Source organism: Oncorhynchus tshawytscha, linkage group LG15 (genome assembly GCF_018296145.1).
Source record: "Oncorhynchus tshawytscha isolate Ot180627B linkage group LG15, Otsh_v2.0, whole genome shotgun sequence".
Taxonomy (NCBI): Eukaryota; Metazoa; Chordata; class Actinopteri; order Salmoniformes; family Salmonidae; genus Oncorhynchus; species Oncorhynchus tshawytscha.
Window position 1 is genome coordinate 30,322,108 of NC_056443.1, and position 26,086 is coordinate 30,348,193.

At 43.5% G+C, this 26,086-nt stretch overlaps 1 protein-coding gene across 1 annotated transcript in view; it reads right to left on the minus strand.

Annotated features, from left to right (window-relative positions):
- Positions 1 to 26,086, minus strand: part of LOC112214814 (cGMP-specific 3',5'-cyclic phosphodiesterase) — a 93,207-nt gene that overhangs the window by 48,682 nt on the left and 18,439 nt on the right. Inside the window, 4 exon segments of the mRNA XM_042297814.1 lie at positions 11,687 to 11,824; positions 12,122 to 12,211; positions 14,192 to 14,263; positions 16,837 to 16,926. Coding sequence (XP_042153748.1) covers positions 11,687 to 11,824; positions 12,122 to 12,211; positions 14,192 to 14,263; positions 16,837 to 16,926 — 390 coding nt within the window.

The following is a 26,086-nucleotide window of genomic DNA, read 5'->3' on the forward strand; positions in this document are numbered from 1 at the left end:
TCTTCAAGCATTTTGTGAAAGTGTGATATGTGGTGCAGTTATGCGTGTCTGATGGCAGTGTATTCCAGACATGGGAAGCTCTCACAGAGAATGCAGATTTACTAAAGGTGCTTTTCCTTAGGGGAACTATACAGTCACCTCTCATGGCAGACCTTGTGGATCTGCTGCCATATGTCTGGGTTTTCTGTTTAACAAAAAATATTGAGTGGAGGGGGAGCCAGGCCATTAAGGATCTTGAATACAAGACATGCGTCGGTGTATTGCACAAGATTTTCCCAACTCAAGAGCTCATGCTTTCTAAGGATGTGACAATGATGATGGCTATTGGGCTTCCTATCAAGCACTTTGAGAGCCTGTTTGTAGACAGACTGAATAGGTTTTAATGTTGTACAGCAAGCTTGGGCCCAACTAGTTAAGCAGTATGTTAAGTGGGGAGTATCATAGATTTGAAGTACAGTTTTGCTACCTCTGTAGTCAAACAATTTCGTATAAATCGGAAATTAGCTGGGTTGAATTTGGTTATTTGAATTTCCTTTTTCACATGGTTTTTAAAAGAGAGGTTGGAATCAAGTATGATGCCAAGGTACTTAAAACCAGATACCACCTGGAGCTTCTCCCCTGACACATAGACATCTGGCTCAGTAGCATCAGATACCACCTGGAGCTTCTCCCTGACACATAGACATCTGGCTCAGTAGCATCAGATACCACCTGGAGCTTCTCCCCTGACACACAGACATCTGGCTCAGTAGCATCAGATACCACCTGGAGCTTCTCCCCTGACACATAGACATCTGGCTCAGTAGCATCAGATACCACCTGGAGCTTCTCCCCTGACACATAGACATCTGGCTCAGTAGCATCAGATACCACCTGGAGCTTCTCCCCTGACACACAGACATCTGGCTCAGTAGCATCAGATACCACCTGGAGCTTCTCCCCTGACACATAGACATCTGGCTCAGTAGCATCAGATACCACCTGGAGCTTCTCCCCTGACACACAGACATCTGGCTCAGTAGCATCAGATACCACCTGGAGCTTCTCCCCTGACACATAGACATCTGGCTCAGTAGCATCAGATACCACCTGGAGCTTCTCCCCTGACACATAGACATCTGGCTCAGTAGCATCAGATACCACCTGGAGCTTCTCCCTGACACATAGACATCTGGCTCAGTAGCATCAGATACCACCTGGAGCTTCTCCCCTGACACACAGACATCTGGCTCAGTAGCATCAGATACCACCTGGAGCTTCTCCCCTGACACATAGACATCTGGCTCAGTAGCATCAGATACCACCTGGAGCTTCTCCCCTGACACACAGACATCTGGCTCAGTAGCATCAGATACCACCTGGAGCTTCTCCCCTGACACACAGACATCTGGCTCAGTAGCATCAGATACCACCTGGAGCTTCTCCCCTGACACATAGACATCTGGCTCAGTAGCATCAGATACCACCTGGAGCTTCTCCCCTGACACACAGACATCTGGCTCAGTAGCATCAGATACCACCTGGAGCTTCTCCCCTGACACATAGACATCTGGCTCAGTAGCATCAGATACCACCTGGAGCTTCTCCCCTGACACATAGACATCTGGCTCAGTAGCATCAGATACCACCTGGAGCTTCTCCCCTGACACATAGACATCTGGCTCAGTAGCATCAGATACCACCTGGAGCTTCTCCCCTGACACACAGACATCTGGCTCAGTAGCATCAGATACCACCTGGAGCTTCTCCCCTGACACATAGACATCTGGCTCAGTAGCATCAGATACCACCTGGAGCTTCTCCCTGACACATAGACATCTGGCTCAGTAGCATCAGATACCACCTGGAGCTTCTCCCCTGACACACAGACATCTGGCTCAGTAGCATCAGATACCACCTGGAGCTTCTCCCTGACACATAGACATCTGGCTCAGTAGCATCTGATACCACCTGGAGCTTCTCCCTGACACATAGACATCTGGCTCAGTAGCATCTGATACCACCTGGAGCTTCTCCCTGACACATAGACATCTGGCTCAGTAGCATCTGATACCACCTGGAGCTTCTCCCCTGACACACAGACATCTGGCTCAGTAGCATCAGATACCACCTGGAGCTTCTCCCCTGACACATAGACATCTGGCTCAGTAGCATCAGATACCACCTGGAGCTTCTCCCCTGACACATAGACATCTGGCTCAGTAGCATCAGATACCACCTGGAGCTTCTCCCCTGACACATAGACATCTGGCTCAGTAGCATCTGATACCACCTGGAGCTTCTCCCCTGACACATAGACATCTGGCTCAGTAGCATCTGATACCACCTGGAGCTTCTCCCCTGACACATAGACATCTGGCTCAGTAGCATCAGATACCACCTGGAGCTTCTCCCCTGACACATAGACATCTGGCTCAGTAGCATCAGATACCACCTGGAGCTTCTCCCCTGACACATAGACATCTGGCTCAGTAGCATCAGATACCACCTGGAGCTTCTCCCTGACACATAGACATCTGGCTCAGTAGCATCAGATACCACCTGGAGCTTCTCCACCTGATCCTGACACATAGACATCTGGCTCAGTAGCATCAGATACCACCTGGAGCTTCTCCCTGACACATAGACATCTGGCTCAGTAGCATCAGATACCACCTGGAGCTTCTCCCCTGACACATAGACATCTGGCTCAGTAGCATCAGATACCACCTGGAGCTTCTCCCCTGTCACATAGACATCTGGCTCAGTAGCATCAGATACCACCTGGAGCTTCTCCCTGACACATAGACATCTGGCTCAGTAGCATCAGATACCACCTGGAGCTTCTCCCCTGACACATAGACATCTGGCTCAGTAGCATCAGATACCACCTGGAGCTTCTCCCCTGACACATAGACATCTGGCTCAGTAGCATCAGATACCACCTGGAGCTTCTCCCCTGACACATAGACATCTGGCTCAGTAGCATCAGATACCACCTGGAGCTTCTCCCCTGACACACAGACATCTGGCTCAGTAGCATCAGATACCACCTGGAGCTTCTCCCCTGACACATAGACATCTGGCTCAGTAGCATCAGATACCACCTGGAGCTTCTCCCCTGACACATAGACATCTGGCTCAGTAGCATCAGATACCACCTGGAGCTTCTCCCCTGACACACAGACATCTGGCTCAGTAGCATCAGATACCACCTGGAGCTTCTCCCCTGACACATAGACATCTGGCTCAGTAGCATCTGATACCACCTGGAGCTTCTCCCCTGACACATAGACATCTGGCTCAGTAGCATCTGATACCACCTGGAGCTTCTCCCCTGACACATAGACATCTGGCTCAGTAGCATCTGATACCACCTGGAGCTTCTCCCTGACACACAGACATCTGGCTCAGTAGCATCAGATACCACCTGGAGCTTCTCCCCTGACACATAGACATCTGGCTCAGTAGCATCAGATACCACCTGGAGCTTCTCCCTGACACATAGACATCTGGCTCAGTAGCATCAGATACCACCTGGAGCTTCTCCCCTGACACATAGACATCTGGCTCAGTAGCATCTGATACCACCTGGAGCTTCTCCCCTGACACATAGACATCTGGCTCAGTAGCATCTGATACCACCTGGAGCTTCTCCCCTGACACATAGACATCTGGCTCAGTAGCATCAGATACCACCTGGAGCTTCTCCCCTGACACATAGACATCTGGCTCAGTAGCATCAGATACCACCTGGAGCTTCTCCCCTGACACATAGACATCTGGCTCAGTAGCATCAGATACCACCTGGAGCTTCTCCCCTGACACATAGACATCTGGCTCAGTAGCATCAGATACCACCTGGAGCTTCTCCCCTGACACATAGACATCTGGCTCAGTAGCATCAGATACCACCTGGAGCTTCTCCCCTGACACATAGACATCTGGCTCAGTAGCATCAGATACCACCTGGAGCTTCTCCCCTGACACATAGACATCTGGCTCAGTAGCATCAGATACCACCTGGAGCTTCTCCCCTGACACATAGACATCTGGCTCAGTAGCATCTGATACCACCTGGAGCTTCTCCCCTGACACATAGACATCTGGCTCAGTAGCATCAGATACCACCTGGAGCTTCTCCCCTGACACATAGACATCTGGCTCAGTAGCATCAGATACCACCTGGAGCTTCTCCCCTGACACATAGACATCTGGCTCAGTAGCATCAGATACCACCTGGAGCTTCTCCCCTGACACATAGACATCTGGCTCAGTAGCATCAGATACCACCTGGAGCTTCTCCCCTGACACATAGACATCTGGCTCAGTAGCATCAGATACCACCTGGAGCTTCTCCCCTGACACATAGACATCTGGCTCAGTAGCATCAGATACCACCTGGAGCTTCTCCCCTGACACATAGACATCTGGCTCAGTAGCATCAGATACCACCTGGAGCTTCTCCCCTGACACATAGACATCTGGCTCAGTAGCATCAGATACCACCTGGAGCTTCTCCCCTGACACATAGACATCTGGCTCAGTAGCATCAGATACCACCTGGAGCTTCTCCCCTGACACATAGACATCTGGCTCAGTAGCATCAGATACCACCTGGAGCTTCTCCCTGACACATCGACATCTGGCTCAGTAGCATCAGATACCACCTGGAGCTTCTCCCTGACACATAGACATCTGGTTCAGTAACATCAGATACCACCTGGAGCTTCTCCCTGACACATAGACATCTGGCTCAGTAGCATCAGATACCACCTGGAGCTTCTCCCCTGACACATAGACATCTGGCTCAGTAGCATCAGATACCACCTGGAGCTTCTCCCTGACACATAGACATCTGGCTCAGTAACATCAGATACCACCTGGAGCTTCTCCCCTGACACATAGACATCTGGCTCAGTAGCATCAGATACCACCTGGAGCTTCTCCCTGACACATAGACATCTGGCTCAGTAGCATCAGATACCACCTGGAGCTTCTCCCCTGACACATAGACATCTGGCTCAGTAGCATCAGATACCACCTGGAGCTTCTCCCCTGACACATAGACATCTGGCCAGTAGCATCAGATACCACCTGGAGCTTCTCCCCTGACACACAGACATCTGGCTCAGTAGCATCAGATACCACCTGGAGCTTCTCCCCTGACACATAGACATCTGGCTCAGTAGCATCAGATACCACCTGGAGCTTCTCCCCTGACACATAGACATCTGGCTCAGTAGCATCAGATACCACCTGGAGCTTCTCCCCTGACACATAGACATCTGGCTCAGTAGCATCAGATACCACCTGGAGCTTCTCCCCTGACACATAGACATCTGGCTCAGTAGCATCAGATACCACCTGGAGCTTCTCCCCTGACACATAGACATCTGGCTCAGTAGCATCAGATACCACCTGGAGCTTCTCCCCTGACACATAGACATCTGGCTCAGTAGCATCAGATACCACCTGGAGCTTCTCCCCTGACACACAGACATCTGGCTCAGTAGCATCAGATACCACCTGGAGCTTCTCCTGACACATAGACATCTGGCTCAGTAGCATCAGATACCACCTGGAGCTTCTCCCTGACACATAGACATCTGGCTCAGTAGCATCAGATACCACCTGGAGCTTCTCCCCTGACACATAGACATCTGGCTCAGTAGCATCAGATACCACCTGGAGCTTCTCCCCTGACACATAGACATCTGGCTCAGTAGCATCAGATACCACCTGGAGCTTCTCCCCTGACACATAGACATCTGGCTCAGTAGCATCAGATACCACCTGGAGCTTCTCCCCTGACACATAGACATCTGGCTCAGTAGCATCAGATACCACCTGGAGCTTCTCCCCTGACACATAGACATCTGGCTCAGTAGCATCAGATACCACCTGGAGCTTCTCCCTGACACATAGACATCTGGCTCAGTAGCATCAGATACCACCTGGAGCTTCTCCCCTGACACATAGACATCTGGCTCAGTAGCATCAGATACCACCTGGAGCTTCTCCCCTGACACATAGACATCTGGCTCAGTAGCATCAGATACCACCTGGAGCTTCTCCCCTGACACATAGACATCTGGCTCAGTAGCATCTGATACCACCTGGAGCTTCTCCCCTGACACATAGACATCTGGCTCAGTAGCATCAGATACCACCTGGAGCTTCTCCCCTGACACATAGACATCTGGCTCAGTAGCATCAGATACCACCTGGAGCTTCTCCCCTGACACATAGACATCTGGCTCAGTAGCATCTGATACCACCTGGAGCTTCTCCCCTGACACATAGACATCTGGCTCAGTAGCATCAGATACCACCTGGAGCTTCTCCCCTGACACATAGACATCTGGCTCAGTAGCATCTGATACCACCTGGAGCTTCTCCCCTGACACATAGACATCTGGCTCAGTAGCATCAGATACCACCTGGAGCTTCTCCCCTGACACATAGACATCTGGCTCAGTAGCATCAGATACCACCTGGAGCTTCTCCCCTGACACATAGACATCTGGCTCAGTAGCATCTGTTGCCCTCTTTGTGAAGAACATGCAGACAGTTGTTTTCACATTGAGATGCAAACACGAGTCACTGAGCCACTTTGTAACCTGGACCATTACAGTAGTGAGTTCTTGTGCAGCTTGTTGTTTGCTCTTTGCATGCACATATATCACTGTATCATCTGCATACATTTGAACTTCAGACCCAGTACAGACAGAAGGCAGATCATCAATGTACAGGCTGAACAGGAGGGTATATACTGTATGTACATTCTGAAATATACTGTATATACATTCAGATATATACTGTATGTACATTCAGAAATATACTGTATGTACATTCAGATATATACTGTAGGTACATTCAGAAATATACTGTATGTACATTCAGATATATACTGTAGGTACATTCAGAAATATACTGTATGCACATTCAGATATATACTGTATGTGCATATACAGTGCATTCGTAAAATATTCAGACCCCTTGACTTTTTCCTTATTCTAACATGGATTTTTTTTTTCCTCATCAATCTACAAACATAAGGATAAAGTGAAAACTGGTTTTTAGAAATGTTTGCAAATGTATTACAAATGTAAAAAACAGAAACACCTGAGCAATCGGGGGAGAAGGGCCTTGGTATGAGAGGTGACCAAGAAACCAATGGTCACTCTGACAGAGCTCCAGAGTACCTCTGTGGAGATGGGAGAACCTTCCAGAAGGACAAATATCTCTGCAGCACTTCACCTATCAGGCCTTTATGGTAGAGTGGCCAGATGGAAGTCACTCCTCAGTAAAAAGCACATGACAGCCCTCTTGGAGTTTGCCAAAGGGCACCTAAAGGACTCTCAGACCACGAGAAACAAGATTCTCTGGTCTGATGAAACCAAGATTGAACTCTTTGGCCTGAATGCAAAGTGTCACGTCTGGAGGAAACCTGGCACCATCCCTACGGTGAAGCATGGTGATGGAAGCATCATGCTGTGGGGATATTTTTCAGCAGCAGGGACTGGGAGTCTGGATCGAGGGAAAGATGAACGGAGCAAAGTATAAAGAGATCCTTGATGACAACGACCCTAAGCACGCAGCCAAGACAACGCAGGAGTGGCTTCGGAACAAGTCTCTGAATGTCCTTGAGGGGCCCGGCCAGAGCCCAGGCTTGAACCAGATCGAAACTCTCTGGAGAGACCTGAAAATAGCTGTGCAGCAACGCTCCCCATCCAATCTGGCAGATCTTGAGAGGATCTGCAGAGAAGAATGGGAAAAACTCCCCAATACAGGTGTGCCAAGCTTGTAGCGTCAATCCCAAGAAAACTCAAGGTTGTAATTGCTGCCAAATGGGCTTCAACCAAGTACTGGGTAAAGAGTCTGAATACTTATGTAATTGTGCTACTTCTGCTTCTGATTTTTTATACATTTGCAAAAGTAATGTCAATGTTTTTGCTTTGTCATTATGGGGTATTGTGTGTAGATTGATGAGGGGGGAAAACGATTTAATCAATATTAGATTAAGGCTGTAATGTAACAAAATGTGGAAAAAGTCAAGGGGTCTGAATACTTTCCGAATGCACTGTAGGTAGGGATTAAGTGACCAGACAAGAAGATAGATAAAACAGTAACATCAGAGTATGTGATGAGTCATAAGAGTGCAAAAAGGGTCAATGCAAATAGTTCAATAGTTAACCTGGACTAACTATTTAGCAGTCTTATGGCTTGGGACTTGGTGCATCGGTACTGCTTGCCATGCGGTAGCACAGGGAAGAGCCTATGACTTGGGTGGGTGGAGTCCTTGACAATGTTAGGGGAGTTATAGAGGTCCTGGATGGCAGGGAGCTTGGCCCCAATGATGTACTGGGCCGTACACCCTACCCGCCGTAGTGCCTAGCGGTCGGATGCCAAGCAGTTGCCATACCAGGCGGTGATGCAGCCAGTCAAGATGCTCTCAGTGGTGCAGCTGTAGAATTTTTTGAAGATCTGAGGGCCCATGCCAAGTCATTTCAGTCTCCTGAGGGGGAAGAGGTGTTGTCGTGCCTTCTTCACAACTGTGTTGGTGAGTGTGGACCAAAAATGTAATGTGGTTGAAAATGTCAGTGAAGACATTTGCAAGCTGGTCAGCGCATGCTCTGAATACGCATCCTGGTAATCCGTCTGATGGAATATTAACCTGTTTAAAGGTCTTACTCACATCGGCTACGGAGAGCTAGATCACACAGTCATCCAGAACAGCAGGTGCTCTAATGCATGGTTTAGTGTTTCTTGTCTTGAAGTCATCATAGAAGGAATTTGACTCGTCTGGTAGGCTCGCGTCACTGGGAAGCTCGCGTTTGGGTTTCCTTTTGTAATCTGTGATAGTTTGCAAGCCCTGCCTCATCCGTCGAGCACCAGAGCTGGCGTGGTAGGATTCGATCTTCATCTTGTAGTGACGTTTTCACTGTTTGATTGCACATCGGAGGTCGTAGCGGGATTTCTTATAAGCGGCCAGATTATAAGGCAGCTCTAGCCTTTATTTCAGTGCGGATGTTGCCTGTATTCCATGGCTTCTGGTTGGGATATGTACGTACGGTCACTGTGGGGATGACATCGTCAATTCACTTTTTAATAAAGCTGGTGACTAATGGTTATGGGATGAATCCCGGAACATATTCCAGTCTGTGCAAGAGAAACAGTCCTGCCGCTTAGCATCAGCTTCATCAGACCACTTTCGTACAAAAAATACAATTATTGTTTAAAAACCATCAGATCTGTGCCTCAGAACCAAAAAAAATGGCTAATCTTGACAGTTGACCAATGACCAATCATCAGCTTTGGCACGCAAAAGTGGCCTCAAATCCAGATTAGTGACTAAAAAGTGCTTTGTTGAATTTTCTCCTGGCAAAAACCGAGTAGCCTACCTAGTTAATATTATCCATATAAACAACAGTTTACCAATCTGCTATGGTCACATCTTTGCCAGAACATTAGTCTAGCCGGTGATTTCATTGATGGTTTTCATATTTCACAGGAGGGTTATATCTATATACCTCAGTGGTGGTGCTGGCTATATGTCTAACATCGCACCACCTCCAATGCTTATGTGATGAAGATGTAGCATATTCAGGCGAATAAATGACGATATTTGTTAGGAAGAAGAAGGCTACAGATAGATCATGCTTTCCATCCGATCCTGCAAACTCCACATACATATTTGTTAGGAAGAAGAAGGCTACATACAGATCATGCTTTCCATCCGATCCTGCAAACTCCACATACAGGTTGGCCGTATGATCCCGCGTGACAATGTCACATGATATCCCTAGTTGATATTGACTGCTAACATGAATGACTTTTAGCTCAAAATGCAGGTGTAAAACGCAGTTCATTTCTGTATCTTGCGTTTTGAAAATGTATCGCCGTTTATGGCTGTAATGACAGGCTACATTTGCGCAGCAATTGTGCACACGTGTTTTGCCCTGTGCGTGTGCATGTGCATGCGCATGCGCAGGGGGGGTCGCAAGGTTTGAATCACTCTTTTTTTGTTGTTGAGAGCATGTTGAGAACCACTGAGCTAGCAAACAGATCGCTGATTTAGTGTAGGCCTAGAGCTACAGTATAGGACTGGCTGCAGTGCAAATGTCACATTTTAGGGAGATAAGATTCCCATCAATAAATATGAAGCTCCCCAAAACATTGGTGAACAAGAATATTTTTACTTTGCAAGCTCATCAGCAATGAGGCATCAAGCAACAATTACCAGCACAGACCTACTGGTCTTTTGGTATGTCAAAATGTACTTATGAAGCTTGCATTCGGGAATTTGTTATTAAAATGAATTATTATAAAATGTGTTGAAGACAAAATGATGAAAAGGGGTGTCTGGTAGCCTCAATAAATATACAAAGATTTTGTGACCTTGGGACCAGAAGGTTCTATCTGCGCAAAAGCATAGTTCTGAGATATCGAGCATCAAAGTTTTCACTTCCCAGATCTCAGAACTGTTTTGTAGTGAATTCTTCTTTCATAACCCATTATAGTCCTCACTTTAAAGGCACTTAAAGTACAGGGGGTGTGAATTTTATGACCCTTACGAACCTTATGGCTCTGAGATGTCAATCTGGGTTCAGCCATAAGGTTCTGTCTGACACTACTGAATTAGAAATGTTCAGTTCTTAAGAAGACTGTAGCTATTTGAATACATATATGATAGAATAACACTATTTTACTAAGACAAGAGTCAGAACACATCATCAAACACATTAAGACATGTATTATGATCCTCAGACAAATTACTGTCATCGCTGAACAACAATGTGACAACATAATGTACTTTAAGATTTCTGAGTGTTTTTTAGCTTGAGTGCCATTATTGCTGGCTAGACTAGCCTAGACCACACTTGGAGGGAGACGTGTTCTGATTGGTCCGTCTGTATTTGTTCAGGCTTTGTACTTGGACTGCAGATAAAAATTCAGCTCAAAATATACATCTGTTATATTGTCCTACGAAGGTGGTCATGTTCAGTCCAAAATCTGTGTTGAAGATTCCATACCATACCAAAAAAGGGTTCCAAAAGGGTTATTCAGCTGTCCCCATAGGAGAACCCTTTTTGATTCTAGGTGGAACCCTTTTTTGGTTCCAGGTAGAACCTTTTTGGGTTCCATGTAGGAAGCTCTGTTGAAAGGGTTCTACCTGGAACCCCAAAGAGTTCCACCTGGAACCAAAAAGGGTACTTCAAAGAGTTATCCTATGGGGACAGCCAAAGAACATGTTTAGGTTGTAGATAGCACCTTTTTTTCTAAGAGTAGAGGCCTCGATCTGAAATGAATGGGAAAGATTGGTACTATATAATTATTTAGAACTCTGCTTTTATTAATCATCATTCATACCAACAGTATTGCAGATTGTTGAGTGTCTATGTTCTGACTGAATAGAAAGCATCAAAGGTATTCAAGGCTGGAAATACACAAGAGGTATACAGTAATTCTCATTGTGGTTCTATATATAGAATACTGTGGGATTCCTGCATTTTATCTTCTCACTGAGGAATTCTATTCACAATGTGCCTCACTGTCCATCCAATCCCTGTCATATTCTCTTTTCTTTTCTCAATCCCTGTCATTTTTCCTGTCTTTTCTTTGTCCTCTCACCATGAGACTGTCAAGGTGGACTGCGTGTGCATGCACGTGTGTGTGTGCTTGCGTGCGTGTGTGAACTCACCATAACGTCTCCGTCAGCTATGAACACAGTGCAGCCCTGGGCCTGCATAAAGGAGAGGATGGTGCCTGCTATCTTCCTCAGTAACACCTCCAGGGACTGCTGCTCCTCCAAGATCAGACTGGCCAGGTCCAACAGCACCTGGGGGAGACATGCATAGTAAACCATGAAAATAATAGTTTCAACTAATTATTGTTAAGTAACTGGTTCCACAGTTCACCAAAAAAGGCTGTTAACCAGTTACACTGCAGAAACATGACCGCATGAACACACACCCACATACTCATACACAAAAACATGAACACACAATCACAAGAAAGCATGCTAACACACACACCCACACAGACACCCACCTACGCATATGCGCACACCCACACAGACACACACACACACACACACAGACGTTGAAAGAATAAAAACCCACAGACGGCAACAAACCTGATTCCGACGGTTTTCCAGCTGGGACGTCTCGTAGAGCTGGGCGTTGTGTAGGACGATCCCGGAAAAGGCCAGGTAGGCCGAGAAGTCCTGTCAGGGGAATCGGACTATAAGCTTGATTCAGAGTATGGCATTTATAGAGAAATGGAGAAAATAATGAGAGTAGGAGAGCATTGAACACTAGAAAAAAGAGTTCTTTGGGGTTCTTCAGAAAGTATTCACACCCCTGAATGTTCCCACATTTTGTTGTGTTACAGGCTGAATATCAAATGGACTGAGATGTTTTGTTCCTGGCTTACACAGAATAGCCACATAATGTCAAATGGATTAAACTGAGATGTTTTTGTTACTGGCTTACACAGAATAACCACATAATATCAAATGGATTAAACTGAGATGTTTTTGTTACTGGCTTACACAGAATAGCCACATAATGTCAAAGTGGAATTACTGTATGTTTTCTGAATTTTTTAAACAAATTAATTAAACATTTAAAGCTGAAATGTCTTGAGTCAATAAGTATTCAAACCTTTTGTTATGGCAAACCTAAACCTAAACCTTATGGCAAACCTAACCTAAGTTGCTTGGACTCACTCTGTTTGCAATAATAGTGGTTAACATGATTTTTAATGACTATCTCATACCTGTGCCCCACACATACAATTGTCTGGAAGGTCCCTTAGTCGAGCAGTGAATTTCAAACACAGATTCAACCACAAAGACTAGGGAGTTTTTCTAATGCCTCGCAAAGAAGGGCGCCTATTGGTAGATGGGGGGGGAGAAGCTAACATTGAATATCCCTTTGAGCATGGTGAAGTTATTAACTACACTGGATGGTGTATCAATACACCCAGTCACTACAAAGATACAGGTGTCCTTCCTAACTATGTCGCTGGAAAGGAAGGAAACCACTCAGGGATTTCACCATGAGGCCGATGGGTACTTTAAAACAGTTCCAGAGTTTAATGGCTGTGGCTGGAGAAAACTGAGGATGGATGCCAGTCAAAAGAAGGAAACCTGTACAGAATAAAACTATTCCAAAACATGCATCCTGTTTGTAATAAGGCACTGAAGTAGAACTGTTAAAAATGTGGCAAAAAAATAAAAGCACAGGCAAAATCCTAGAGGAAAACCTTGTTTAGTCTGTCTTCCAACACACACTGGGAGACAAATTCACTGTTTAGCAGCACAATAACCTAAAGCACAAGGCCAACTATACACTGGAGTTGCTTACCAAGACGACATGAAATGTTCCTGAGTGGCCTAGTTATAGTTTTGACTTCAATCAACTTGAAAATCTATGGCAAGACTTGAAAATGGCTGTCTAGCAATGATCAACAACCAACTTGACAAATAATAATGTGCAAATATTGTACAATCCAGGTGTGCAAAGCTCTTAGAGACTTACCCATAAAGACTCACAGCTGTAATCACTGCCAAATCTTGACTTAAGACTTGAAAAAACTTGGACCTCGACTCGACTTTACTTGTTGTTAGAATGCACGACTTGGACTTAATGCTCTTAGAATGCATGACTTGGACTTAATGCTCTTAGAATGCATGACTTGGACTTAATGCTCTTAGAATGCATGACTTGGACTTAATGCTCTTAGAATGCATGACTTGGACTTAATGCTTAATACTTGGACTCCAATGCTTCCCACAGTTGTGTCAAGTTGGCTGGATGTCCTTTGTGTGGTGGACCAGTCTTGATACACACAGGAAACTGTTGAGTGTGAAAAACCCAACAGCATTGCAATTCTTGACACAAACCGGTGTGCCTGGCATTCTTTTGTCCATTATTTAATTGTTTATTAAATGATATTATTAGCCAAAAGTATGTATTCCAATGTATTATTAGCAGCCATAGTTCATACATGGCACCATACAGGGTTCTATATGGAACCAATTTTGGTTCAGTGGGGTTCCCTTGGGGTTCTGATCAAAGAACCATATAAAAGGGTTCTATATAGAACTTTTAGAGGTTCCATTTATGAAGCAAGTGATATAACCCTTTTTGGTTCTATGAGGAACCTTTTTTCAAGGAGTGCATTGTCTTTCTCCCAGTACCTTTTCATCCTGTTCAGTGAAAGTCCCATTCTCTCCACACTTCTTGTTGATGGCCTGTGCCACTCCTACCACCTGGGAGGCGAAAGAGAGGGGAAGGGGAAGAGAGAGGACAATTGGGAGGAGAGGGGGAAGAGTACGGAGAGGGGGATGAGATGGGAGATGGGAAAGAGAGAGGAGAGGGTGAAGAGAGAAGGGGAAGAGAGGAGAGGAGAGGGGGAAGAGAGAGGAGATGGAGAAGAAAGAGGAGAGGGGAAGAGAGAGGAGAGGGGGAGAGAGAGGAGAGGTAGAAGAGAGAGGAGAAGGGGAAGAGAGGGGAGAGGTAGAGAGAGGAGAAGGGGAAGAGAGAGGAGAGGGGAGAGAGAGAGGAGAAGGGGGAGAGAGAGGAGAGGTAGAAGAGAGAGGAGAAGGGGAAGATAGAGGGGAAGAGAGGAGAGGGAGAAGAGAGGAGAGGGGGAAGAGAGAGGAGAAGGGGAAGAGAGAGGAGAGGTAGAAGAGAGAGGAGAAGGGGAAGAGAGAGGGGGAAGAGAGGAGAGGGAGAAGAGAGGAGAGGGAGGGGGAAGAGAGAGGAGAAGGGGAAGAGAGAGGAGAGGTAGAAGAGAGAGGAGAAGGGGAAGAGAGAGGAGAGGTAGAAGAGAGAGGAGAAGAGGAAGAGAGAGGAGAGGTAGAAGAGAGAGGAGAGGGGGAAGAGAGAGGAGAATGGGAAGAGAGAGGAGAGGTAGAAGAGAGAGGAGATGGAGAAGAAAGAGGAGAGGGGGAAGAGATGGGAGAAGGGGAAGAGAGAGGAGAGGTAGAAGAGAGAGGAGAGGTAGAAGAGAGAGGAGGAGGGTAGAAGAGAGAGGAGAAGGGGAAGAGAGAGGAGAAGGGGAAGAGAGAGGAGAGGGGGAAGAGAGAGGAGAGGTAGAAGAGAGAGGAGAAGGGGAAGAGAGAGGAGAGGTAGAAGAGAGAGGAGAAGGGGAAGAGAGAGGAGAGGGGGAGAGAGAGGAGAAGGGGGAGAGAGAGGAGAGGTAGAAGAGAGAGGAGAAGGGGAAGAGAGAGGGGGAAGAGAGGAGAGGGAGAGGAGAGGGGGAAGAGAGAGGAGAAGGGGAAGAGAGAGGAGAGGTAGAAGAGAGAGGAGAAGGGGAAGAGAGAGGAGAGGTAGAAGAGAGAGGAGAAGGGGAAGAGAGAGGAGAGGTAGAAGAGAGAGGAGAAGGGGAAGAGAGAGGAGAGGTAGAAGAGAGAGGAGAGGGAGAAGAGAGAGGAGAGGTAGAAGAGAGAGGAGAGGTAGAAGAGAGGAGAGGAGAAGGGGAAGAGAGAGGAGAAGGGGAAGAGAGAGGAGAGAGAAGAGAGAGGAGAGGGGGAAGAGAGAGGAGAGGTAGAAGAGAGAGGAGAAGGGGAAGAGAGGAGAGGAGAAGGGGAAGAGAGAGGAGAGGGGAAGAGAGAGGAGAGGTAGAAGAGAGATGAGAGATGGAGAAGAAAGGAGAGGTAGAAGAGGGGGGGAAGAGAGATGGGAGAAGGGGGGAAGAGAGAGGAGAGGTAGAAGAGAGAGGAGGAGGGGAAGAGAGAGGAGAGGTAGAAGAGAGAGGAGAAGGGGAAGGGGGAGAGAGAGGAGAAGGGAAGAGAGAGGGGAAGAGAGAGGAGAGGTAGAGGAGGGGGAAGAGAGAGGAGAAGGGGAAGAGAGGAGGGGGGAAGAGAGAGAGAGGAGAGGTAGAGAGAGAGAGGAGAAGAGGGAAGGGGAAGAGAGAGGAGAGGTAGAAGAGAGAGGAGAAGGGGAAGAGAGAGGAGAGGTAGAAGAGAGAGGAGAAGGAAAGAGAGAGGAGAGGTAGAAGAGAGAGGAGAGGGAGAAGAGAGAGGAGAGGTAGAAGAGAGAGGAGAGGTAGAAGAGAGAGAGGAGAGGAGAAGGGGGGGGAAGAGGAGAGGTAGAAGAGAGAGGAGAAGGGGAAGAGAGAGAGGAGAGGGGAAGAGAGAGGAGAGGGGGAAGAGAGAGGAGAGAAGAGAGGAGAGAGGGGAGGAGAAGGGAGGTAAAGAGAGAGGAGAAGGGGAAGAGAGAAGAGGGGGAGAGAGAGGAGAAGGGGAAGAGAGAGGAGAGGAGGAGATGGGGAGAAGAGAGGGGAGAGGAGAAGGGGAAGAGAGAGGAGAGGTAGAAGAGAGGAGAAGGGGAAGAGAGAGGAGAGGTAGAAGAGGGAGAGGGGGAGAGAGAGGAGAGGGGGAAGAGAGAGGAGAGGTAGAAGAGAGAGGAGAGGGGGAAGAGAGAGGAGAGGGGGAAGAGAGCAGGGAGAGCATCCATCAAAACGCAGCCACAACTAGAAAGAACAGAACAGAATAAAAACCAATTAGATTACATTATTTCTCTTTGACCTCAATTGCTATATTGTAAACTCTGAAAAGAACTCCATGTGCATCTTGAAATTGTTCAATATGGGTACAATCTACTCCTTTAAAGGGTTCACCTATGAGGACAGCAGAATAGCCGTTTTAAATTCTAGATAGCACCTTTTTGTCTAAGTATGTAGCTAGTGTTGTGAGATATCTATGGTCTGTAATCCCCTCTACGTGTTAGCGTTGGAGAGCTGAAATGTGTTCACTTGTCTATGGTGTCTTACCTGCTCTCTATAATTCGTTCTGAGTAGCTGAGTACTGTATCTTGTATCCACTGTATTGTGTCTTACCTCTTCTCTGTGGTTCTTGATGGGCATACACAGGATACTCTGCGTCTTATAGCCTGTGATCTGATCCACCTCTGCATTGAACCTGGGGTCCTGTGGAAGAGATATGAACACTATGAACTACAATGTAATTTAACATTACCAGACCTGTACTCGCACAGCATTTCTAAGTAAGAGTGCTGATCCAGGATCAGACACCCCTCCTCTCTTATTCATGAGGATTTCAAATGCTCTGAGACACATTGTTAACACGGCCCCAAAAACACATGGACATTCTAGACAATTGAGTCCACATAAAGGAATAACCACTACTTTTTCCCTTTACTGTGAGACCCCTGATCTGGTTCCCCGCTGGTTTCGACAGCAGCTTGAGTCCCAAATGGCACCCTAACCCTATATATTGCGCTACACTGTAAAACTAAATGTAATTGTTTCAACTAATTATTATTAAGAAACTTTTGGTTTTGCCTTTTTTTATTTTATTTTTTTACTTATCGATCGAAGTGTTGCCTGAATAAAACCAAAAAACGTTGGCCCAAAGTTGGTTCCAATTTCAGAAAACATAGGCTCAAATTCTCATTTGTTAATTCAACTAGAAATTATTATTTGGGCATTTTACCTAAAAAAGGCTGTGGAACTAGTTACACACACATGCTGCTTTTATCATACAATGTTCTCAATTTAATAATTGACACATGTTGACATACATGATGACATTGTGCAGGTTCATTTATACAGTCATTAATATTCAACATGTCCTCACCTGGGATTCGAAATTCATTTTGAACTTAATCTTAATTCAATCCAGTTTGCTACAGCAGGAAAATAATCCTGCAGCAACTGGAAATGTGGATTATTATGTGGATTATTATGTGGATTATTATGTGGATTATTATGTGGATTATTATGTGGATTATTACGTGGATTATAACTGATAGTCATGTTTGTAGGGGTTGATACATTTTTAATTAGGGCAAATCAGGTTTTAAACATTAGAAGCCTTTTTAAACCTTGAATAAATACACTACAATCAAATTAAGATCCTACATCTGTAACAAACACTGACACATTTTACATCTAAACAATAACTATTTTCAAACAGAGTTTTACTGTATCTTAGATCAACACTCCTACTCTGAGACACTTTTTGATTACAGGCCAAAATCTCTGTGACTAATGTAAAGACGGACAATATGATGGGTAGAACCAGACCAAATCTGTGGAAGCACACAAATAATAACCTGCTTTGTTTATTTGAATTATAAAGTCATTTATATGTCTGATGATATTTGAACAAGATAAAGTTTTGTTTTTTGCTAATAATGGCTTTTGGTAACAGTTGTATCTTGGAGTCAACATGATGAGTCAGTTCTTCCAACGGTGATAGATATGGTTTCACTAAAAGTCACCACAGTTGTAAAGACAACACATTATGGGTATTGATAAGAAAGCTTCCCCTGTAATGGGTCTGGCCCGTGAGGTTGCCAATCTCTTTCCCTACAGAGGGCTGCGCCACTCCAACCATCCAGAGGGGAATTTTGATCCCAGTTTAGATTTGAACGCCATCCCAACCGCCCTAACTGGGGCTTAACGAGCCAATCAGAGAGCTAGGGGTCTCCCTAGGTAGGAGCTACCACTACGCAGAGTGACGCAGATGCACTTCCTGAAAGCTGTCTGTTTCTACAAACATAACACTGGTCCCGTATCAGGTTCTATGGACCCAGCTGGTGGTTTGTTTTGGTAGCACACACACACACACACACATGGACGCATATACATGGACACACACCCCTCCTTCCTCCTTGTCCGTTCCAGATTAACAAACTAATTGGATACAGATGTGTTAAAGAGAAGTTACTCTCTCTCTCTTTGTCTCTTTCTCTCTCTGCCTCTTCTAATTGATCTATTTCTCTCTCTGCTCCAGTCTCGGCCCCTGTTGAGGAAAACACTTCATCAGAATCAAGTGCTAGAAAGATCACCAATAAAGTCATTGTCATTAGTCAGAACACTGTTGGCCGGCAATCAAATGATTGTGTAGCAGCTAATCAGGGGTAAGGTAAACGATGTGATGTCATATGACACGAAACGTGATTAGACAAACATATACATGTATCAGTAATAACACAATCTCATATATGTAAGTATATATATATATATATATATGTCTGTGTGTATGTATATTTGAGCAATAAGGCACTAGGGGGTATGGTATATGGCCAAAATACCAGGTTAAGGGCTGTTCTTACACACAACACAACGCGGAGTGCCTGGATACAGCCCTTAGCTGTGGTATATTGGCCATATACCACAAACCCCAGAGGTGCCGTATTGCTATTGTAAACTAGTTACCAACGTAATTAGATCAGTAAAAATAAATGTTTTGTCATACCCGTGGTATATGGTCTGATATATCACGGCTGTCAGCCAATCAGCATTCAGGGCTCGAACCACCCAGTTTACATATATATATATATATATATATTTACAAAACAATATATATTTGGGATTAGAAATGATGCAGACAATTACATTGATGGAAGCTTCAATCTATCTGCAATAGTAAAGCTGCTCTACCCCCTAACACATACTGAGGAAAGAACACGCATTACGAGAAGACATTCTGCCTTACGACGCAGGCACATATACACACACACTTAGAGAATACCCATACTTGCGTCCTAAATAAACAGGCCGTTTGAGTATGCGAAAAAAATGTTTTATAGTATGCAACATTTCTTAAATCAAGTATACTTTAAAATGCACAGATGTCATATAAATGTACGCTTTGACAACAGCTGATCAATTAGATATGGGGATGAGCTACCAAAATCAATTAATAGCGGGAAACAACGCAATCACACATGACGCATTCTCACTATGTGAAAATACAATGTTTAACAGTATGCGACGTTTCAAAAATCGAGTATGGTTTAAATGCCAGGATGTTCTACTGATTTCGGCTCTTCGTCTAGTATAATTCGATTCACACGTTTCCACGATGCATTGGAAGAGGTAGGCTGCGGGTGATAGGCCATTGTTCTCCAAACAACCAAACTAGGCTACATAATTTGGAACATGTTGAACAGCGAAGCTTCTGCGGTGGTGTTTAAATGTAGGCTGTCGTTTTTTGCTCTCCTTAAAATGATCATTAGTATTGTAGGCTACATGTTTGGATGTCTTTTAAAGTTGTAAACATTCTTTTTTTTTAACCCAAAGTGGATTTCTGGTTTCTCATTGAAAAGTGTTTCTTGTTCTCTTCGCCTTCGTCGGCGCTTTTAAACTAAATACCATTTTTTTTATTTCTGAATGTGTCGGCACGGGGGACTCGGATGTGGCTGCGATAGTGATGTCATGTTAATCAGGCCCTTTGATTATTTGAACATATGGATTGTCTTAGTTTTGTAGGCGCGGCTACCTATTTAATGATTTAATTAATGGATCAAGCCCCAGGAGTCATTCTGATCTCGTTCCCTCTATGATCAGTGCTTTAGTTTATTATGTTACTGTCCAGCAGTTCTGAATGTACCATGCACCTGACTGTCCACGTTTTCCTGTGCAATAGCCTTTTGATTTGAGCGTTTTAAAAGTTGTGATGTGTGTACTAGGCTATTTGATTTTATTTATACATGTCACAGCACTTTGATTTCATGAATAAATATCTTTAAATGGAACCAATTCATCTTTTCCGTTTTAAATAGGGTAGATGGGCTATATGGTCTACTACGGTGTAGGTCTAATGTCATAGTCTGCCTATAAACAGTCTAAGCAGGCCTATAACTCCATGTATATTCTATTCAGAGTTTAGACAAATATGTAGAATGGAAAATTAGATATTATCAGGCAGGTTAATGAGATGCATGTCTGTTGAATTTGTAAAAATCCATCCTCACTTGGCCCCGCCCCTCCTACTCAGCCAATCAGGAGCCGCTACTGCGTTGTGGCCGAGGCATACTGTATACTTTTTACTAAACGGTACATGCTAAATACACTGAACAAAAATACAAATATAAACGCAACATGTAAAAAGTGTTGGTCCCTGGGTTTCATGAGCTGAAATAAAAGATCACAGAAATACACAAAAAGCTTATTCCTTTCAAATATTTTGCACAACTTTGTTTTCCTCCCTGCTGGTAAGAATTTCTCATTTGCCAAGATAATCCATCTATCTGACAGGTGTAGGATATCAACAAACTAATTAAACAGCATTATCATTACACAGGTGCACCTTGTGCTGGGGACAATAAAAGGCAACTCTAAAATGTGCAGTTTTGTCACACAACACAATGCCACAGATATCTCAAGTGTTGAGGGAGCGTGCAGTTGGCATGCTGACTGCAGCAATGTCCACCAGAGCTGTTTCCAGAGAATGTAATGTTCATTTCTCTACCATAAGCTGCCTCCAACGCCATTCTAGAGAATTTGGCACACTCTCTGCCTTTCTCTCTCTCAAACATCTGCTTTCTCTTTCAAAGACATAATTCCACTACAGGGCATCTGACTGTGTGTGTGTGTGTGTGTGTGTGTGTGTGGGTGCACGCGTGTGCGTGTGGGTGCACGCGTGTGCGTGTTTGTGTAAGTGAGTGTGTGTGCTTGCTTGCGCATGTATATGTGTGTGTGTCAATGTGTGTCAATGTGTAAGCTTTCATCTCCCTCTCCACCAATTGACACAGCTGGGAACCTACTGGGTAGTCCATAGGGAAGATTCCATCTCCTATTGAGAGGGCTCACGGACTGCGCACACAGGACCGGAGGTATGTACTGTATATGTACTGGCATGGTCTAATTGTGTCTGAGAATAAAGACAGTTAGATAGAAATGGAAAACAATGGCCGCCAATAGCACACACAAACAGAATCATGGAAATCTGCAGTCAGCAGACCTGAAAATCTGAGCTCAAGTTGTGGGCCCAGTGCAGCAACATCACAATGAGGATCATAGGTTAAAATCCAGCCTGTTCTCCAGGAGTCAAGGCATTGTAACTGGGCAGAGACTGATAGTACAACCTACAATCATTATAGACTGATAGTACGACCTACAATCATTATAGACTGATAGTACGACCTTCAATTATTATAGACTGATAGTACGACTTACAATCATTATAGATCATTATAGACTGATAGTACGACCTACAATCATTATAGATCATTATAGACTGATGGTACGACCTACAATCATTATAGATCATTATAGACTGATAGTACAACCTACAATCATTATAGACTGATAGTACAACCTACAATCATAGACTGATAGTACGACCTACAATCATTATTGACTGATAGTATGACCTACAATCATTATAGATCATTATAGACTGATGGTACGACCTACAATCATTATAGACTGATAGTACGACCTACAATCATTATGGATCATTATAGACTGATAGTACAACCTACAATCATTATAGACTGATAGTAGAACCTACAATCATTATAGACTGATAGTATGACCTACAATCATTATAGACTGATAGTAGGACCTACAATCATTATAGACTGGTAGTACAACCTACAATCATCATAGACTGATAGTATGACCTACAATCATTATAGACTGATAGTACAACCTACAATCATTATAGACTGATAGTACAACCTACAATCATCATGGACTGATAGTATGACCTACAATCATTATAGACTGATAGTACAACCTACAATCATTATAGACTGATAGTATGACCTACAATTATTATAGATCACTATAGACTGATAGTACAACCTACAATCATTATAGACTGATAGTACGACCTACATTCATTATAGACTGATTGTACAACCTATAATCATTATAGATCATTATAGACTGATAGTACAACCTACAATCATTATAGATCATTATAGACTGATAGTACGACCTACAATCATTATAGATAATTATAGACTGATAGTACAACCTACAATCATTATAGACTGATAGTACGACCCACATTCATTATATATAATTATAGACTGATAGTACAACCTACAATCATTATAGACTGATAGTACGACCTACATTCATTATAGACTGATAGTACAACCTATAATCATTATAGATCATTATAGACTGATAGTACAACCTACAATCATTATAGATCATTATAGACTGATAGTACGACCTACAATCATTATAGATCATTATAGACTGATGGTACGACCTACAATCATTATAGATCATTATAGACTGATAGTACAACCTACAATCATTATAGACTGATAGTACAACCTACAATCATAGACTGATAGTACGACCTACAATCATTATTGACTGATAGTATGACCTACAATCATTATAGATCATTATAGACTGATGGTACGGCCTACAATCATTATAGACTGATAGTACGGCCTACAATCATTATGGATCATTATAGACTGATAGTACAACCTACAATCATTATAGACTGATAGTAGAACCTACAATCATTATAGACTGATAGTACGACCTACAATCATTATAGACTGATAGTACAACCTACAATCATCATAGACTGATAGTATGACCTACAATCATTATAGACTGATAGTACAACCTACAATCATTATAGACTGATAGTATGACCTACAATTATTATAGATCACTATAGACTGATAGTACTACCTACAATCATTATAGACTGATAGTACGACCTACAATCATTATAGATCATTATAGACTGATAGTACGACCTACAATCATTATAGACTGATAGTACGACCCACATTCATTATAGACTGATAGTACAACCTACAATCATTATAGACTGATAGTACGACCTACATTCATTATAGACTGATAGTACAACCTATAATCATTATAGATCATTATAGACTGATAGTACAACCTACAATCATTATAGATCATTATAGACTGATAGTACGACCTACAATCATTATAGATAATTATAGACTGATAGTACAACCTACAATCATTATAGATAATTATAGACTGATAGTACGACCTACAATCATTATAGATCATTATAGACTGATGGTACGACCTACAATCATTATAGATCATTATAGACTGATAGTACAACCTACAATCATTATAGACTGATAGTACAACCTACAATCATAGACTGATAGTACGACCTACAATCATTATTGACTGATAGTATGACCTACAATCATTATAGATCATTATAGACTGATGGTACGACCTACAATCATTATAGACTGATAGTACGACCTACAATCATTATGGATCATTATAGACTGATAGTACAACCTACAATCATTATAGACTGATAGTAGAACCTACAATCATTATAGACTGATAGTACAACCTACAATCATTATAGACTGATAGTACGACCTACAATCATTATAGACTGATAGTACAACCTACAATCATCATAGACTGATAGTATGACCTACAATCATTATAGACTGATAGTACAACCTACAATCATCATGGACTGATAGTATGACCTACAATCATTATAGACTGATAGTACAACCTACAATCATTATAGACTGATAGTATGACCTACAATTATTATAGATCACTATAGACTGATAGTACTACCTACAATCATTATAGACTGATAGTACGACCTACAATCATTATAGATCATTATAGACTGATAGTACGACCTACAATCATTATAGACTGATAGTACGACCCACATTCATTATATATAATTATAGACTGATAGTACAACCTACAATCATTATAGACTGATAGTACGACCTACATTCATTATAGACTGATAGTACAACCTATAATCATTATAGATCATTATAGACTGATAGTACAACCTACAATCATTATAGATCATTATAGACTGATAGTACGACCTACAATCATTATAGATAATTATAGACTGATAGTACAACCTACAATCATTATAGATAATTATAGACTGATAGTACGACCTACAATCATTATAGATCAGTATAGACTGATAGTACAACCTACAATCATTATAGATCATTATAGACTGATAGTACAACCTACAAACATTATAGACTGATAGTACGACCTACAATCATTATAGACTGATAGTACGACCTACAATCATTATAGACTGATAGTACGACCTACAATCATTATAGAATGCTACCTTTACTAAACTGTATACTTATGACTGACCAGGATCAGGCTTTAAACATAATCTTTGTCTGCCCTAGTAACGACAGGCTGAAATGGCATGATGGTTTTATTATTGATTGGAGTAAGAAAGTCGTCTGTCTTGTAACATTATACCCAACAAGATCAATATACTCCATCTGTCATGGGAGGACTTGACAGGATTGAGGTGTCTGAACTCTTAAGTAAAAGAAGGTCAACTAGCAAGGATTTTTATGAGTATTTCACTTTTTATATCAATATCAAATCATTTCTAGGTAACAATGAAGTACCCTACTGTAATAGATTTTCATTAAAAAGGGCGAAAGTATATTTTTAGGAAAAAACTGTTTCTCAAGCAAGAATTTTGCTAGGACTGTCTGGGAATTGTCTGAGTGGGGAGGAAAACTGGCTGTTATTGGCAGAGAGGTTTGAAACTCTCTTTCTTATTGGTCTATTAACCAATGATGTCACCGTGGAAAGCTGAAACTCTCTCCCATGCAAACCTGCTGATTAGAAGGCCCTGTGTAGATTTGATTTTCAACCAGCAACTACATTACATGACCAAAAGTATGTGGACACCTAATCGTCGAACATCTCATTCCAAGGTCATGGGCATTAATATGGAGTTGGTCCACCCTTTGTTGCTGTAACAGCCTCTACTCTTCTGGGACGGCTTTCCACTAGATGTTGGAACATTGTTGCGGGGACTGGCTTCCATTCAGACACAAGAGCATTAGTGAGGTCGGGCACTAATGTTGGGCGATTAGTCCTCTGGCTCGCAGTCGGCATTCCAATTCATCCCAAAGGTGTTCGATGGGGTTTAGGTCATGGCTGTGTGCAGCCCACTCTCGTTCTTCCACAGCGATCTCGATAAACCATTTCTGTATGGACCTCGCTTTGTACACAGGGGCATTGTCATGCTGAAACAGGAAAGGGCTTTCCCCTGTTGACACAAAGTTGGAAGCACAGAATCGTCTAGAATGTCATTGTATGCTGTAGCGTTAAGAACTAAGGGGCCTAGCCCGAACCATGAAAAACAGCCCCAGAACATTATTCCTCCTTCATCAAACTTTACATTTGGCACTATGCATTGGGGCAGGTAGCGTTCTCCTGGCATTCGCCAAACCCAGATTAGTCCGTCGAACTGCCAGATGGCATTGCGCATGGTGATCTTTGGCTTGTGTGTGGCTGCTCGGCCATTGAAACCCAT